The following is a 17,390-nucleotide window of genomic DNA, read 5'->3' as shown; positions in this document are numbered from 1 at the left end:
CTTCCAGGAACACCGGCTGTTAACAACCGCACCTATAAATTAGATGGAAAATTTCAGGACATCGTTGTCCAAGGAAACAAGAGCGGTATAGATAAAAAAAAAATCTAAAAAAAAAACCTCTCCCTGAGTTTCAGACCTCTTCAGAAATTCAGACTTAATCTGAGGGAGGAAAATCCTCGGAAAATCAACCGCATCCATGCAAGTTCCAAACATTAAACTGGCTCCAGCATCGGCGGTGATAAAGGCATTTTAACAATGTCGAATACTTCCACTACACATGAAAGTGTAAATACACGGTAACCAAAGTACATGAAAGCAGCCTCAGATACTGTTTATCTTATCTTTAGTTTGAGTTTTACCCTTTCAGACTATCACACTATCAGACTATCAGCGTTACTTACATGTTGTGAGTGAAAGTCCTACATAATCTCAGGCCGACCTCAAGCCAAGCCGAAGAAATTAACAGAAATACACCAGAGTACGTGAACTGGTTATATAATTAAACTTCGTTTCCATAAAGTCGTTTCCACATGTGGAAGAAATCCAGTGATATTTGAAAGGTTGTGATACGTACGATAAGACGACACGGACACTGAATGAGGAGGTTAATAGTTAGTCTCAGAAGGGAAATAAAATTATATAATGGAGTCAGCGAGGTCTGAGAACTCATAAGGACGGGCCTGCTAAGAAAGCAAACCTGTTTCACCGAAATGTATCTCATCTCTAAGAATCAAAGAACGGCACTAAAATGTGTGTTACGAAACCAAAAACCTCAGAAACATCAAGTGAAATGATACATTTATAGTAGCCAAGACAAGCTGTGTTTTCCTCGTTTCTTTCTAAATCTGTAAGTTTCTGTCTGCCACCTGGTTTTTGCTATCAAAAGTAAGACGAATTTAGTTTGTCCTCCTTCAGTCGATACCCTCCAGAAATAGCAAAGTCGTTTGGTGACAGCTGGAAAAAAGAAAGGAACGATGGCGACGTGATGGCTCGTTGGTCAGTTTTCCACTGAAAACCACTCCAAGAGGGAGCAACTCGTTTAGAGACCTTTAAATAACTCATTGATTCTGGTGTCCTCTTTATGTCATCTTCATACTCCGATAGCATGATGAACAAAAGATCGAAATGTGTACAATTTAGCTGTTTTCTTGTTTTAGAAGTTAGGTATTTTTTCATTTACTCACTGGAGCTCCTGTTTCTCCTTTAGCACCTGGCTCTCCAGGCTCACCAGGTGATCCCTATGCAAAGTAAGAAAAATAACCATGAACACACAAACAAAAGAAAAAAGGGGAAAAAAATAATTTACTGGTGAAAAAAATTTTGTTTTCACTGATAAGTTGGACCATTGAAGTAACTTCAAACCAAAAATGTCAACTTTGCATGCACTGTAGGTCACAGCATCCTCGGCAGTTTAATAGTGAAAATACACAGACGCGACTAAACAGGTAGGCTCCTTTAGGTTTAAGGTGTTTCTTGAGCTCTAATTCAATTAATGAATCTTCGTTTAGTTATTGTAGCGGCCTATAATCAGCAGCTGATCCAGTTACTATGCACCGTATCTGCTGTATTTAACACATGGATTGACTTACCGGTGGTCCTTGTGGTCCAACTAGCCCACGAGATCCAACAGTACCAACGTGGCCCTGAAAACACGTTCAAACAAAGTTTAAGATGTGATTATACTTTTCTCTCCGATCTTTCATCTGTTCCTTGTTAAAGCGAGACCTTCACACCGACAGCCCTGTTGCTGCTCGTGTAACCCAAGGTGAAAGATTTCCGAGCACGATTAAGGACTCAAAAACCCATGCCACATCATCAAATAAAACAAACCCAACCCTTTAAGTACATTTTTATGCGGACTACAATGACAGGGAAGTGGTTCCTCTTCTTCAACAAGATCTATAAATTCTGCTGTCAAAGCAAGTGCAGAAAAAGAAAAGTGGGATTTAATAGTGCTAATAATCTGATTAGAAACTACAAAACAATCCATGAAACAATCATTTTGGTCAGTAGTTATGGCCGGTGTGTGGATCAGCGATTTCTCCCAGGAAAATACCTTCTGCAATTTCCTTTTCCTACTTCCATCTTTAGTTTTTTCCATCAGAAGTGAGAATTTTGAACAAGTTACAGCAGGCACTGATAACAGAGGTCATGCCTCACAAACGTACCACACGGTGTGACATCAGCTATCGATTAATTCCCGTCTGTAACATTACGCAAGCTAAAATCATGGACTGGAGAATACTTTGGAATCACATTTCTAAATTCACAAATGAAAGCTACATTGGAAAAAAACCCATCTGGTATGGTAACGGCAACAGTAAAAGCTTTAGAGCAACGTGTGCCGACAACCAGACAATGTCCTCTTCATGTAAGACCTTGCTTATTTCAGCAAAATGCTGCCAAACCACATTCTGCAGGCACTGCTCAAGCACGACTCCACAGTCCAGGAGCAAAACTGTCCCACCTGAAGATGTGTCAGCAAATTCAGTTATCTGACATGTTTGAAAGGAGAAATGCGGAGAAATAAGGTCCCAAACAGCTGATTTCCCATCTGAAGCAAGATTGGTTGTTATTTTTGTCATTTCTATGATGCCACATAGTGACAAAAACACTCTTCTCAGATGTATTACTTAAAAGTTTGTGATCCTGTCCAACATATGTTGAGATTAAAAAGTAAAACAGAACAAAAACATCTAGCAGACATTTACAGTGAGTGAGGATCATGTCTTATGTTTATTTGATGATCTTTTCTACCTGATATCCTTCATCCCCTGGCTCTCCACGCTCTCCTCGTTCTCCTGGAGGCCCCTGCGTTAACATAAATGCACAGATGTGAGCACACGTATCGTAGATGCAGGTCTTTTTTCACCCTTCCAGCTTAAACTTGCACTTGCTGAGAAGGAGCAAAGCGCTCGGCGTACGCTTCATACTGTGCACTGCAAGTCCTCCGTCACAGAGAGTAACCAGGACTTTGCTTAAAGTAGGTCTGTCTTAATAATCATGCCCCGAACAGGAATATGTGTCTCCAAAAAGCTCAAAAATCACAACATTGCGAGCAGATTTACGGGAAGAAAAAAAATTTTTGCAGATGCAAAACTGCAGAGCTCGTCAGGGTTCACTTCAACTTACGGCACTACTGTTTTTAAACGGTTTGGGTTTCACATAACAAAAGAGTGTTTGGAAAGCAGAGTTTAAAGGAAAGCAAGACCTACTGGTTCACCTAAGGGCCCTGGTGGTCCTGGAGTCTGATTTCCCTCGCCTGAATAACCCTGGAATGTGGCAAAAACATACACAAGTCACAAATGCATGGACGCGCAGCAGACAGAAATACATCTAGCAATGAGGCAGAACTCTGAAGCGAGGCCTTCGAATCAAAGTATGGAAATATTTCCATTTCATTTAGTTCGGCTCTCGTGTTACCTTTTCACCTTTAGGCCCCGGTGGTCCAATGGGCCCGGACTTGCCAGCGTGCCCCTAAAAAAAGGAAAAAAAAAAAAGAGGAGATTGCTGTATATGATCAAACCACCTGTTTCACAGGTCCATTGTGATGGCTGTCAACACGTTAGCCACATCCTTTGTGAAGTAGTTTACATACGCTGTCAATGGAGGATTTGGGTTCTGGCAAAATCTCAGAAACTACCGCACAATCCAAGTCAGGAACGAAATGTTTAAAAAACCCTGTCATTCCTGCATAAACATGCCCCCAGAACCGTAGTAAATGAACTTGCATCGCTGGGGAACCGAGGCCTCACCACATGTGCAACCATCCTGGCTGATGTTTGTGTCGTGTTTATGTCGTTTGCATTGGACTTTTTATGAAAGCTAATGAAGGCAACACATGTCTGATAATAAGGATACGGTCAGACTCTGGTTGGACACTTTCTGGATGTGTAACTTGTTCACGGGTCATGTCAACATCCAAATGAAGGCGTCTCTACCAGCTGAGGTCTCACAAACACCTTTTGCAAAGGGAGTCAAAGTGAAGCGACCCGGTGCTTGGTTACACCAGCATGCGAGCCACGGGTCCAGCTTAACCCCAGCATGCCAGGATCAAGTCTTATCTATGTCTGATCTGTGATGCATTTATAATTTAATCATTAGTTTGCTTTAAAGCAAAACCATGTGCACAAACGTCAGAAAAAGTGTCCACAAAATGAAAAAACAAAAGTGTCTTCAAAATGAACCTCAAGAGAAAATGAATCGGTGTGTTTAAATTGAACTAAATTTAGCAAGGGTCGAGGTTTACACTCTTGTGCTTTTTTTTCTGCTGATGTTTCATCTTCTTAATTACACAGTGGAATAAAGAGTATAAAAGTGTTCGGGATGTCTCCAGCTCCTACAATGCTTCAGTGGAAAAGCGACTTAACTAAATTGAAATTCCACTTTTACAGCTGTGTTGATTTGAAATCGTCATCCAAAGTACCACCAAGTGGACTTAAATCTGATGAATAAACCAGCAGCAGATTTTTTTTAATGCTTTTAATGCTTCAGCTTGTTCCACATTAACCCAGGTTTGCCAATTCATCGAGATGCGATCCTACTTTTGTTTTTGTCCCATGTTTTGCAGGATATAAATGCATGCGTATATATTTGAAAATAGAGCTTATAAAAACACGGCATTGATAAACTCACTGGGTATCCTGCTGGCCCTGGATGTCCCTCCATCCCCATGACTCCAGGTTGACCCTGGGAGGAATGCAGAGAGTAAGACAAATTAAGGTGATAAATCAATGATGGATCAGAGAAGAAGAAGAAGAAGAAGAAAAAAAAAACAAGTCTACAACTAAATTAAAGGAGACACACGTAAAAGCAGGTCGCCTGACTTTTGCTGATTTATGAGTGAGGATATGTAAATGGTTGCTCTTGTTTTCCGCCCGCTCTTCCCTCCTCGAGCTACTGTACCACCTCTCGGCTCTGCTATTCATCTCAGCGCTCAGCTCGATTTAAAGTCCCGCACCATTCTTCGATTAAACTTTCAAAAAAATTTAAATTAAAAACTCAAGCAAGTCAGTTAAAAAAAATGAAAATAAATCAAGGTTGTTTTTGTTTCCAGGAATATAATTTCTTGAAAAGGCCAAGAGGTAATTCTATAACCTTACACCGTTATGTAACATAATGTATGCCCCTGTCTCCACAGTCCATATGGCAGCAGCTGCATATAATTGAACCTGCTAAAACGCTCTTGACCATGTGACTTCACTGCGCTGGAAAAACAACTCAGTCTGTTCGACGTTCCCTGTCACCATCAAGTTGATGGACTTGTTTCTGTACATTTGTTACATAAGAAGCAGCGGCTGTCCAAATTTATGGTTTGGTTGCTTTTTTGTCCATCCATTCATCCATTTTCCATACCCGCTTTATCTTTTTGCAGGGTCACGGGGTCTGCTGGAGTCTATCCCAGCTAATTACAGCCGAGAGGCAGGGGTTACACCCTGGACGGGTCCCCAGTCTATCCCAGGGCTTGTTGGTTTTTATCCCGGGTGTAAAATCAAAAAGTCGGCCTCTAATAATTTCAGAAGGCAAGAGCCGGTTCTGACTTTTCCTAACTTAAAAAGTCGACTTCGACTGCAGGGAATCCAGAGCACAAGAAGCTGGATATCTGTCATGCACATGTGCCCTAATGGTATGGCTCCTACAGAGGATGCAATTCAGCGCAGCAGCCTCTGGCATGTCTCAAGGGTATCTTGTGAAGCATCTCTAGATGTGACGGCATTGTGACTGTGAAAGCTGTGCTTTGATTAGGTGTCTCAAACCCCAGATGTCACACCGTAGCATCTGTTTAATGAGCTACATCCTGAAGGGGGTTGGCACAAGCCGGCTGTTGATGTATGTGGCCACTTGAAACTCTTAGACCATCCCTGGAAAACAACTCCCAGATATTTCCTGTGCAGTGGATAAAAGGTAATGTGAAAATAAGCATCTTTCAAGTCAACTGATGTGAACCAGTTGTCTGCTCGCACCGACCACAGCGGAGGCATTTGGCAGGACTCTGAATTGGGGTTTTCTCCGATGATGATGGCTGAGGGCACAGGGATCCAAAATGGCTTTAGTCCAAGGCTTCCCCTCTTTAAAAAACACTTTTCCTGCTGAAGGACAACTCTTCTAGCTCCTTTTTTCTTAACGAAGTGGAATTTTCTTCTTGCCCTAAGCATGTGCAAAGATAATTTATTTTAAATGAAGTGAAGTTATGCTAATTGGAGCCCTTGGCACAGCTTGATTGCGAGCGCAGCCAGTTTGACTTAGTGCAGGCAGCCCAGCTGTCCCTGTGAGGAGAAGGTGAGAGGGAGCGAGAGAGAGCTGCTGAGTGCTTTGGTCAAAACTTGAATATTGGCGCCCTCTTGTGGTCAGACGGTGCAAAACATCCTCCCCTTTTATTGTTGCACTGTTGTCACCAGCAGGTGGCGCGACGGTGCCTGGCTGGGTCTCCACTGGCTCTTATCACAAACATGATCAGTTTATTTGAAATATGGGTTCGGGTCTTTATCTGCCCAGCTTTAAGAAAGTATACATGCAAAGTTGGAGCATTCAGGAGATCCTTCGTCCCCACAGCAATAAGACTGTTTAACGTCTCCTGAATTCAGTCTCATACACTCACCTCTGTCACAACTGGACTATATTTTAGTTTGCACTTTACATGATATTTTTAAACCTTATATTTCATGTTTATTTTAATATTAATGTGCTTTTATTGTCTGAGTGGAAGTGTGGTTGATTTTTATGTTTTGATGAGCTGCTGCTGGATGAATAAAGTAAGTTTGTTCGTTCGTTCGTTCGTTCGTTCTTTCTTTCTTTCTTTCTTTCTTTCTTTCTTTCTTTCTTTCTTTCTTTCTTTCTTTCTTTCTTTCTTTCTTTCTTTCTTTCTTTCTTTCTTTCTTTCTTTCTTTCTTTCTTTCTTTCTTTCTTTCTTTCTTTCTTTCTTTCTTTCTTTCTTTAAAGTTCTCCCTGCAGCTCCAACAGAGCCATGTATATTTTATTTTTTTATTTAACCTTTATATTATTTTTATGTTTTGATGAGCTGCTGGACAGTTGAATTTCCCTTCGGGAATGAATAAAGTTCTTTCTTTCTTTCTTTCTTTCTTTCTTTCTTTCTTTCTTTCTTTCTTTCTTTCTTTCTTTCTTTCTTTCTTTCTTTCTTTCTTTCTTTCTTTCTTTCTTTCTTTCTTTCTTTCTTTCTTTCTTTCTTTCTTTCTTTCTTTCTTTCTATCTATCTATCTATCTATCTATCTATCTATCTATCTATCTATCTATCTATCTATCTATCTATCTATCTATCTATCTTTAAAGTTATCCCTGCAGCTCCAGCAGAGCCATGTATATTTAATTTTTTTATTAAACCTTTATTTACCCAGGCAAGCAATTTAAGAACAAATTCTTATTTGCAAATGCAGCCTTAACAAAGAGCATAAGCACTTTGAGGGGAGAGGGGAAGGGGAGTGCTAGAAATAAAAAACAATGTTACATAAAAATGCATAGTAACAATACAATAAATATGTACAATAGATATAAATACTTATAACTTTGAAAAACATTAAGACAATGGGATGTGGCAAGTCGGCATGATCAACAGGTACAAGAGTGAACTGTAATTTGTTGCAGATTTTGTTTGAAGACTGAGTGTGATATGAGGGCAGAGAGTTTTAGAGTGTTTTGTAGTGTGTTCCAGTCATTAGCAGCAGCATGTATCAACATATCTATCTTAGAAACATATTTGACACCAGAGATACGGCCATTTGTGCAGGTAAAGGCAGCCTGAACCTGGACAAATAAAAAAAAACACCCCACAGAGAGGTTTTTTGACTATTCTTTTCTAATATGCAACAGATAGTTGTACACATTGTAAGATAATAGGCTACTGACAGCTGTACACCCTGGACTACATTTAAAAGCTTGCAGGCTACGACGTTCTAGCTTTTAGTGGAAGAGCCACTTTTCAGGAGGTATTGCTGCCTGTGAACTTGTTGTTTAACTTGTCTTTCTTTTATATTTTTAGCCGGGGGACTGCCAATGGAAACTAGCTCTGTAGCTAAAATTGGGTGCATTTGCATTTTTAATTCTAAATGTATATGAATGTACACTGTCCCTTCCCAAATAAACTGAATTGAATTGAATTGAAGTTGTGAGCTACTGTTATGAAATATACTCATTGGCTGGAGGAAATTATACCATTTCTGTAGATGAGACTACTGCTACAATTCTGGAATCACGGTAATGGACGCTCCCATTGGTGCGATTTATGATTCACAACCACACACTGACGTGATTAGTTTAGTAATTCTCTCCCCAAACAAGACAGCAATTCAACCTGGCAGTCTACAGGACAGGGAAGTCAGGAGGAATAGGAACTTACGGGTGGGCCTCGAGTTCCCCTGGCACCTTTGAGCCCTGGCTCTCCGGACTGGCCTTGTTCTCCTCGAGAGCCAATTTCACCAAGAAGTCCCGAAGCGCCCTTCTCTCCCTGCAACGATTCAACAGTTCATATGAGGGAGACAAGCAAAAACAAGGACAGAGAGTCAGCATGAGGACTTCATGCCTTTCAGAAGAAAAATAACCAACACTGTTTCAGTTTTTATATCTGGATCCACTTCAGTGCAAAATAACCTCCAACGCTAACAAACTGGTCAGGAAAGTAGCACTTACCTTCTTTCCGTGCTTTCCTCGAGTTCCAGGGGACCCCAATTTTCCTTCTAGGCCCTGTAAAAAGAAAGTAATTCAATGATACCCACAAACAGAGTGGAGGCTGAATTTGTACACGAACCACCAGTTTGCTCTATATTTTGTGACTTTCACTTTTCCAAATATTGAGATCAAGTTAACCCTCCTGTTGTCCTCGGGTCACAATGACCTGCCACTGTGTTAAAAAAAAAAAAACCTAAATTGTTTAATCAATATTTTTTTAACTTGAAATTAAACTTCCCCAGCTATGGCAAGTAAGAGGAAGAGATGTAAGTTCTGCCCTAAAAAGGAAGACTATACTGTGTGCTGCAGGTGTAATAAATATCTGCAAAAAGCTGTGCACTTGCATACTGCCCTATACGTGCTAATTAGTTGAATGGGATGTTATATTTCATATTATACATTATCAAAAATTGTTCACTGGAGAAAAAAAAGAAACTGAGTCATTGGGATGAATAAAAATGCATACAAAACTCCCTTTTGCACATTTCTTTCTTTACCTATAGAAATAAAGAAGTTGAAAAAGAGGGAAAACTTAAGCATTCACACATTTTGTGATGAATGACAAGTTGTTTCTTCAAGCAAGATGAAATTTGGTGTTTAAAAGTCAATTAAGCTGCTTATAATGGGGGTTTACTGAAGACTTGTCATTTTGACCCAGAGGACACGGGGTGTATTCAGAAAATGAGGACAACAGGAGGGTTAAATACTGCGCCATAGTTTTTACACTAAATCTGGACTTTTTTTTTTTAATTTAAAGGTTAGCTGGCTTTGAGATGCCGTGTCCTCTTTGGTCACAAGTCACCCTCAGTGCCCTGAAGTGCGGCAAACTACCTTTTACTGAGCCTGCAGGAATAAGGTCTTTGCTGCATTTGAATCTCTCAATGTGGCTGCTCTATCTTTAAAACCCTAAACCAGAATAAGCAGCAACGGTTCTCCCATTTCAATTACGGCTGTTTCCAAGTGAAAAAAATGAAAAGAAACTTACACGAAAGCCTTGTTTTCCAGGCATCCCAGCAGATCCTTGGGGCCCAGGATCTCCTTCTATCCCTTTGTCCCCCGGCTCCCCAGCTGGCCCCGGGTCACCAGGCTCGCCCTGACAGTGTGACAGAGACCAAGAACCAATCAAACACCATTACAACGTTATTGAATTTGGTTAAAATGAGACTGAGTTCAGAAATTAGATCTTTTTATATTCACCTTGGTTCCATCTTTTCCTTGAGAGCCATCTTCACCAGGGGGTCCAGGACGCCCCTATAAACACATTTCAATTCATTAAATAATTAAAAAAAACATAGCTTTCGAAACAGGCTCTGACAAACTTCTCATATGTCTGGGCAGTTGTTGCTGTCAGTAAATACAGGACGGTGCAAAAGTTTTAGGCAGGCATGATGTTTACTTGCAAATGCAAAGTGAATGAACTGAAGAAAAAAACGAAATCAATATTTGGGTACCACCAATTATTAAATTCAAACAATTCCTCTCGGTGAACTTGCACATAGTTGTCCCAAACATCTCTGAGAACTAACCATGGATGTGTGCTCAGCAAGACCAAGGAGGTCATAGTGGACGACAGGAGGTCCAGGAGAACAGAACTCTGTCCTCTCCTCATTCATGGGGAGGGGGACATTCCCCCGGACATAACCTGCTCACTGAACACCTCCTCTCTGATGAGGAAGGCTCAACAACTTGAAAAGAGCCAGACTCTCCTCTCAGCGTCTTGACAACGTGTACAGAGGCGTGAGCATCCTCTGTCTCAGTATGACTGTGTGGTACAGCAGCTGTACACTTTAAACTGCCCAGCAGATCGTGGGGAGTCCGCTACGGGAACTATACGCTGGCAGACTCCAAAGAAGGGCTGGTTTTATTGCTGCTGACCCCCACCCACCCGGGCTACCAACTATTTGTACCGCTGCAGTCCAGGAAACTGCGAGACAGCCATCCATCCACCCCCTGCAGACTCCTGGACCCGGACCAACTGCACTTACACTGTTTCTGCCAACGTTCATGCTGCTCTGTCCATCAGTGAAATCCTTCTCAAGTCCTGTCTGTACCAGTGCAATAACTACAACCTGTGAAATCTGTATGTTATCTCTTCTTATTGTATTTATATTTATGTGTTTAGTTGTATCTATTTTATTTTTTATATTGTATGCCTTTCATATTTTCACTGAGAGCACCACTGATATCTTACATTATGTTCCAGCAATTAAAACCTAAAAAACCTGGAATCTTGAGCTCTGCAGGTGTAAACTGGCTCAACTCTGTCTGTCTCTTTTGGCGCTTTTGCATTAGTATCAGTTCAGCTAGGTTCTACCCGTTTTGCGCTTTCGCACTAGGGCTGAGACGAGTAGAGCCGCTCCAAGTCGATACTTTTTTCTGTAACCATTTCAGTGAGGTTCTGAAAGCGGGCTGAGAAGGGACTATTTCTGACGTCACCACCTCCTCGCCACCGATTGGTCGGGGGGCGGGGACGTCACCACCCTCTGCGCCTCTGATTGGTCGGGGGGCGGGGCCGTCAAATGTTTGAATCAGGAAGCGGGAGTCAGCCGATCCATGGAGTCAGCGCGAGGCGACTCGCGGCGATTTTATTATAAAGCGCAAAACGTCTGTTTGGTGATCCAACTCTGAGGTGCAGATGTTCATAAACCTGGTGGCTGTCGAGAAAAAAATAAAAAAGCGATGTAGACGGGCTGTTTTTTTCTCAGCCGCTCCCGGCTCCAGCTGATTTCTGAACAGCGCCGACACAAAGCGGTTGCGCAATCGAGTACGTCACAGCAGCTTCACCCAAACCTGCCCGCTTCTCCCCTGGCAGTGCGAAAACACATGTGTGGGGCCGTGTAAAGCCGCGCCGTGCCGAGCCGATACTAGTGGAAAAGTGCCATTTATGTACCGTATTTCCCGCACTATAAGGCGCACTAAATATATGGTAAAATACCATACTATAGTGGCTGGGGTTGAGTTACGTATCTACCTGATGGAGCTGTGCTACAGGAAATGCTACAAAATCCTACAGCAAATGCAAAAAAAAAAAACAAGAAGAAAAGTACCGTATGTCAAACTTTATTAACAAAATAAAAACCAGCTTTGCTCCGTCTCGTCAAAGTCGCCATTATGCGAGTCAGCGTCGCTGCTGTTGTCTTGAACGTCTGTGACGATTCCTGACGTTTTTAGCGTCATTACTTTGGCAACACCAACTACATTACCCACAATCCCCCTGACTACAGTAACAGAAATTACCGTAATGATCATTACGGGCGCACTGCATTATAAGGCGCACTGCCAGTTTTTGAGAAAATGAAAGGCTTTTAGGTGCGCCTTATAGTGCGGAAAATACGGTAATCGCACACACACTTGCTGGTGTTGAGATCAGGGCTGTGGGTGTCATATCACTTCCAGGACTGCCCTTTCTTTCTTTTTTTGACTGAATAAAGCTCCCCAGGACTGTATGTTTGGGGTTGCTGTCCTGCTGTAGAATAAATTTGCTGCTAATCAGAACGCTGATGTGCATTCCTTGATGAATCTGCCAAATCCCGTTGTAGAATAGCCTCGCTTAACTTGCGAGGAACCGCCATCATACTTCACTGTTGCCTGCAGATACTCAGTCCTGTCCTGCGCTCTGGTTCTTCGCTGAGCAAACTGCCTTTCGTTAGTGACCTGGGACATGAAAAGGTCTTCCACAGCTTCACCTTGATCATTCCTCATCTAAGTTTCATGCCTCTTTCACAGCTGTTGCTGCTATCGTTAATAACTGTGTTTCAACCTACATATGAAATGAATGGATGTTACACCTGTTTGGTATAAACAGGTAATCATCCACCTGACGATGGTTCTATAAAATCCTTAACCTTCTGCAAGTGTAATTTGAAGAATTGATGACACCAAATATGGTTCTTCTATTCCCTCATTCTGTATTTAATAATAAATTGTATTATTTTTTTTTTATTTATTTATTTCGATCATGTGCTCAATATGGTACACTCATTCATAGCATATCGTGTAATCATTTGGATCGAAAAGGAATAGGCTGAAGCTCTGAGCTTATAAATGCCTACCCTTTAACCTTCACATTATTATTATTTACACTTTCTATAACAAATGCTTTCTAGCATTTCCACCCAAAAAAGCAAACACAAAACACAAAAAAAAAAAATATAACAACAAAGAACCAGTAAGAAAAGAAAAAAGGAAAAATAAATAATAAATAGTCCCAATTAAAACAAGGACAAAAAGATCAGTAATTATTACCTGCATAATTCCATAATTCTCTCTCTTGCATCTTATCCTTTAATCTTGTTGGTATTTAACAACCATTATTTCTGAAAGAATCGAAACTTCTACACAGTTACCTGAGACTTGCACAGTGGTGTGCATGACATGCATGTTGAGTTTATTTATTTTTACCAAAGCAAAACCGTGATTTGTCTGGCAGTGAATAGAAAAGTCTGATTTTCATCTAGCGGACGTTGACCGGTATCGACTGATGTCGGAACCAACGCTGGCCAAAGCCTTTCTTGTCGGTCAGTGCATTCATCATACAAGTCGCCTTACATCTACTTATGTTTTTTTTTTAAGGTTAATAAATACATCACCTTCAGCTTCAGAGCTTAAAATACCAACTAAATGTGATTCCATCAGTCAGGACATCATGATGACACAGTCACTGGGCAGCGTGTCGTGGAAGTTTATTTTATTTTATTTGTGTTTTATTGTGAGCACAGAATGGCTTCAAAGTGATTTGTACAATCACAATGGTAAAAATAATTCATGGACAAACAACAACCTTGATGTCTGGAAAACAACCTTAATCTAACATCACCAATCATGAAGCTAAGAAAGTCGAAGAGGTTGAAAATAAAGCTGGTAGAACACACGTCTGTAGCTGAAAATAATGGAACAAATTAAATGATAATAATCCGGCAGAGCGAAGGACTGCGAGTTTAAAAGATGGTAACTCAAAGCAGGTTAAAAAGAACCCCACCATACACTTTTCATGCTCATATAACACACAGTGCTGTGTACCGAGCTGCAGGTGTGTACTATTATCTGTGTAACACGTAACATGAGCCAAGGTGGCTCTAACCGAGTTATCATGGACCAAAGCAGGGACTCTTTAAACCCCAGGAAAGAAGGGATTTGTGTTAATCTGCAGTCACTCACTCTGATTCCCTCCTGTCCCTGTTCCCCTTCAGCTCCTGGAGCCCCTATGTCACCCTGCAGCAAGACAAAACACAACACAGAGCTCGCTGGAGGTCACACACATTTAGAAGCGGGTATTACTTAAACAAATCGCTGATTCTGCAGAAATAACTCTTCCAACCAATTACTGTTATGGAGTTGGTTCTCAACATTACTGCAGGGGCCAACATTGTACGGACCTTTAACCCTGGCTCTCCGACGGCGCCGAGCTCCCCCTCTCCACCGGGACCACCCTGCAAGGACGGGTCCAAGAACAGAGAGCCATTCAGAGATCACATCCCAGCATCACCAAGCCCAAAATAATCTAATAATCAGTTCAATACTGATGAATATTTAAGGTAAAGTACTTCAAGTCCCTGCTCTCCGTCAGGTCCAGGCTCTCCAGGGGGGCCTTTAGGTCCCTGAGGGGAAACAAACAAAAAACAAAAACCCACTAATCCAGTTATGCAATTGTATAATTTTTGGAGTAAAGAAAAAGAGAAATCAGAACAGATTTGTCACAAACCTACGGCGTGATGTAATGAAACCAGCAGATTGTTTAACTTAATATTGTAAAACATGCAAATTGACAGTCCAAGACTTTTGACAAAAGACTGAAAACCAGCCAGACACAAGATGAGACTCGCATCATAAACTGTTCCCTCAGCGTTGTTGAAGGCTCGCTACCTCATTAATATCTCTGTCTGGTTGTTTTAAAATCCTGATGCCTTTAGGCATTGGTGGTTTTCCAGGACTTAATCCAAGAACGCGCAAGGTGGGGCGCTTCCAGGTGTGAGGAATGTAAAACGTGATGAAAAATCTAATTAACCACGTCTTCTCCTCATACACAGTTTGATCTCAGGAAATAAGCCACATCAGAGCTTCTGAAGCGTTTATTAAATATTTCCAACCATGAGAACTTCCGTCTCATGGAAAGTTTCCAAGCAATCATTTCGTATCTTTTTCCCACAGTCGTTACGGATTCCAGACAGGCCATTTTTTTTTTTTTTTTTTTTTTTTTTACAGTATGTGTTTTTTTTTGCAGTTTCCGGAAACAACCACATCAACGCAACAGCGTGAACGCAGCATACTTACGGCTTCACCTTGAGGCCCCTTCCCCCCGGAGCTCCCTGGAACGCCTGCTTTACCCTGGAAACACAGAATCATGTGGAAACACTCATCAAATCCAATCATCTCTGCTGCGATACACATGGATTGGCATTCCTGCGATGCCATATCTGTTTGCTGTTGTTCAAAAGCAGAGACTTCCTAATTTACACAAGACTTCCTCGTTAACAACAACGTTTAGTCCAATTTATCTTAAGTCTTGGACTTATCGGTACATATTAGTGCACCCCAATGGATAACAAATATCAGCAGAAAAAATCAAGATGTTCATAAAATGAAAACTTTTAGCTTTAACTTTTTTTGTTATCACCATATATGTTTCTTCTAATAATCCTTTATCGGTTGAAACAAATAATCCATTTGGTATGTGCTGGCAAGTCTCCAGGGTATGAAATTATTTTAGATGTACCAGCATGATGGAAATTCTGTATGATGGAAATTTCTGAAAACATTCAACAGAGAATCATAGAGAAGTCTACATGATCTCTAACAGTTACTACCCGTCAGCAAGGCTGAATGCACCACGCAGGCGCATGTGAATCAGCATCGCATGTCACCAGATGACCAGTCACATGAACATGGCATGTTTGTCTCATGACATAAAACAGAAAGGTTTTACATTTATAAAACATGCATCTTAATGCATGTGAGATTAACATGCTGACACTTCAGCTTTAGTTAACATTTACAGTGGGATTGAAGATCAGCCTGGCGTTCTGAAAGCTGACTGCATCAGCCTCGGTCACATAGTGACTCCTAAGAAAAATGGAAGGAAAAAATGCTATGAAATCTTATTTGGATTGTTTAGTTATAACTTGGACTTGGAAATGTCAAGGTAAAGTGAAGTGCAGTAATCCAAATGTGATGCAATGACGGCATAGATGCCACATGGTGCAAACTTTGACAACTATACATTGTTTGCATTTGTTGATGTTACAAAATGTATGAATATGTATTGTTTTTATTTATATCTAAATGTTAAATGGAATGACTTTTTATTTTTTTCTTTATTTTCAGTTTTTCCTTTCTTTTTTTATATGCTACCTCTTTAGGTTTGCTTTTAACTTTTTGTTGTAATGTACTGTGTATTATGTGTCGGACCCCAGGAAGAATAGCTGCAGTTTTGCTGTAGCTAATGGGGATCCAAATAAAACTAAAAATAAACTTTCAAGGTCAACATAAGAGAAATGACTCGAGCCTGCTTAAAATTCACAACTGTTTAGTTTTTTTCAAAACAAATCAGATTTGTTTGTCAAATGGAGTTCAGAATCAAATATGATTTCCAGACTTTATTTAAGGATTTTATATACGGAGTGACGTAACCACATAGCGACAGGAAACTATTGGTCTCAGGATGGTCCCCTGAGGGACCCCATAAGCGATGGGGACAGGGCTGAGAAAAACCAGGTGAACCACTGGAATGCTGCATTCCTCACGCCAAAAATAAAATAATGTGTGTGCGTGTGTGTGTGAAGGGGGGGTGTGTGGCATCAATTGCTGCTATAATTAAAAAAAGAGAAATGCTTCAGTGTATATTAATTTCTTGGTCAAAAATAGCAAAAATAAATAAATGAATACAAAAGAATTACAAAAAAGTGTAACAGTTCATAAAATCGAAGGGTAGATTTCAGGGAAACCAAAAAATTAATGTTGCAAACATTCAAGAATCTTTTTTTTAAACAATAACTTAAATCATCAGCAACTGGATAATCTTAACGATGAGTTTTACAAAACCTTGTTGTGGATTTAAAAAAAATAAAATACCTCTATATATGTACTCAATACATTTCCAGCATCATAATAACAATAAAAAAAACTTTTTTTAAAACCCACAAGTTGCAAGCCGAGGAAGGGGGTCGCCATAAACCAAAAATCAAGCCCCAAAAGGGGAGGAGCCAGTAAAAGACTTTCATGGTAGGCCATTAACTGCACTAACTAACATGGGTAAAACCACAGGGCAAAAGCAGATGTTGGTAGTGCCCCCCACCCAAAAGCCTCAAAAAAAAAAAACCTCAAACCACATCCCTTTAATCATGTCTGGGGTAAGACTGGCAGAGAGTCTCCCAGGGGTGTCCTCTCTGCCACGGGGAACAACGCACAGAACATGTCCCTTCTTGATCACTACAACCGTTTTGGAAAAAATAAATATCTAATACCTGAAAATTATCACTTTAAAATAATGAAGACTTAGAAATAGTTTATTAATTATATCTCCATGCTAAGGGTGAAAATATCAGTCCGATGATGAAGAAATTATAAAGTTGCTAGTACAGCAGTTTTAAAACAGAGCGAGGTGTTTTTAATACATTTTATCAGACACAAGATGGCGCTATGTCTCAAGTGGCAGAGAATGAAAAAGGCACACAGAGGATGTGAGAGTGTAGTCCAGTAGATTATTTTTGGAAATG

The 17,390-nt window shown here is 40.6% G+C and overlaps 1 protein-coding gene across 1 annotated transcript in view; it reads right to left on the bottom strand.

The window, feature by feature from the left end:
- LOC133458602 (collagen alpha-1(XXIV) chain) overlaps positions 1-17,390 on the bottom strand; it is a 130,872-nt gene that overhangs the window by 19,258 nt on the left and 94,224 nt on the right. The window contains exons 32-45 of the mRNA XM_061738670.1: positions 14,950-15,003; positions 14,223-14,276; positions 14,055-14,108; positions 13,837-13,890; positions 9,877-9,930; positions 9,665-9,772; positions 8,641-8,694; positions 8,351-8,458; positions 4,636-4,689; positions 3,424-3,477; positions 3,216-3,272; positions 2,758-2,811; positions 1,590-1,643; positions 1,185-1,238 (exon numbers count right to left, since the gene is read on the bottom strand). Of these exons, the coding sequence (XP_061594654.1) occupies positions 1,185-1,238; positions 1,590-1,643; positions 2,758-2,811; positions 3,216-3,272; positions 3,424-3,477; positions 4,636-4,689; positions 8,351-8,458; positions 8,641-8,694; positions 9,665-9,772; positions 9,877-9,930; positions 13,837-13,890; positions 14,055-14,108; positions 14,223-14,276; positions 14,950-15,003 (867 nt within the window). The remainder of the gene's footprint in view (positions 1-1,184; positions 1,239-1,589; positions 1,644-2,757; positions 2,812-3,215; positions 3,273-3,423; positions 3,478-4,635; positions 4,690-8,350; positions 8,459-8,640; positions 8,695-9,664; positions 9,773-9,876; positions 9,931-13,836; positions 13,891-14,054; positions 14,109-14,222; positions 14,277-14,949; positions 15,004-17,390) is intronic.

This window comes from Cololabis saira, chromosome 13 (assembly GCF_033807715.1).
Source record: "Cololabis saira isolate AMF1-May2022 chromosome 13, fColSai1.1, whole genome shotgun sequence".
NCBI lineage: Eukaryota > Metazoa > Chordata > Actinopteri > Beloniformes > Belonidae > Cololabis > Cololabis saira.
The sequence above is the reverse complement of the archived record's forward strand: the minus strand, read 5'-3'. Positions and strand labels throughout refer to the sequence as shown.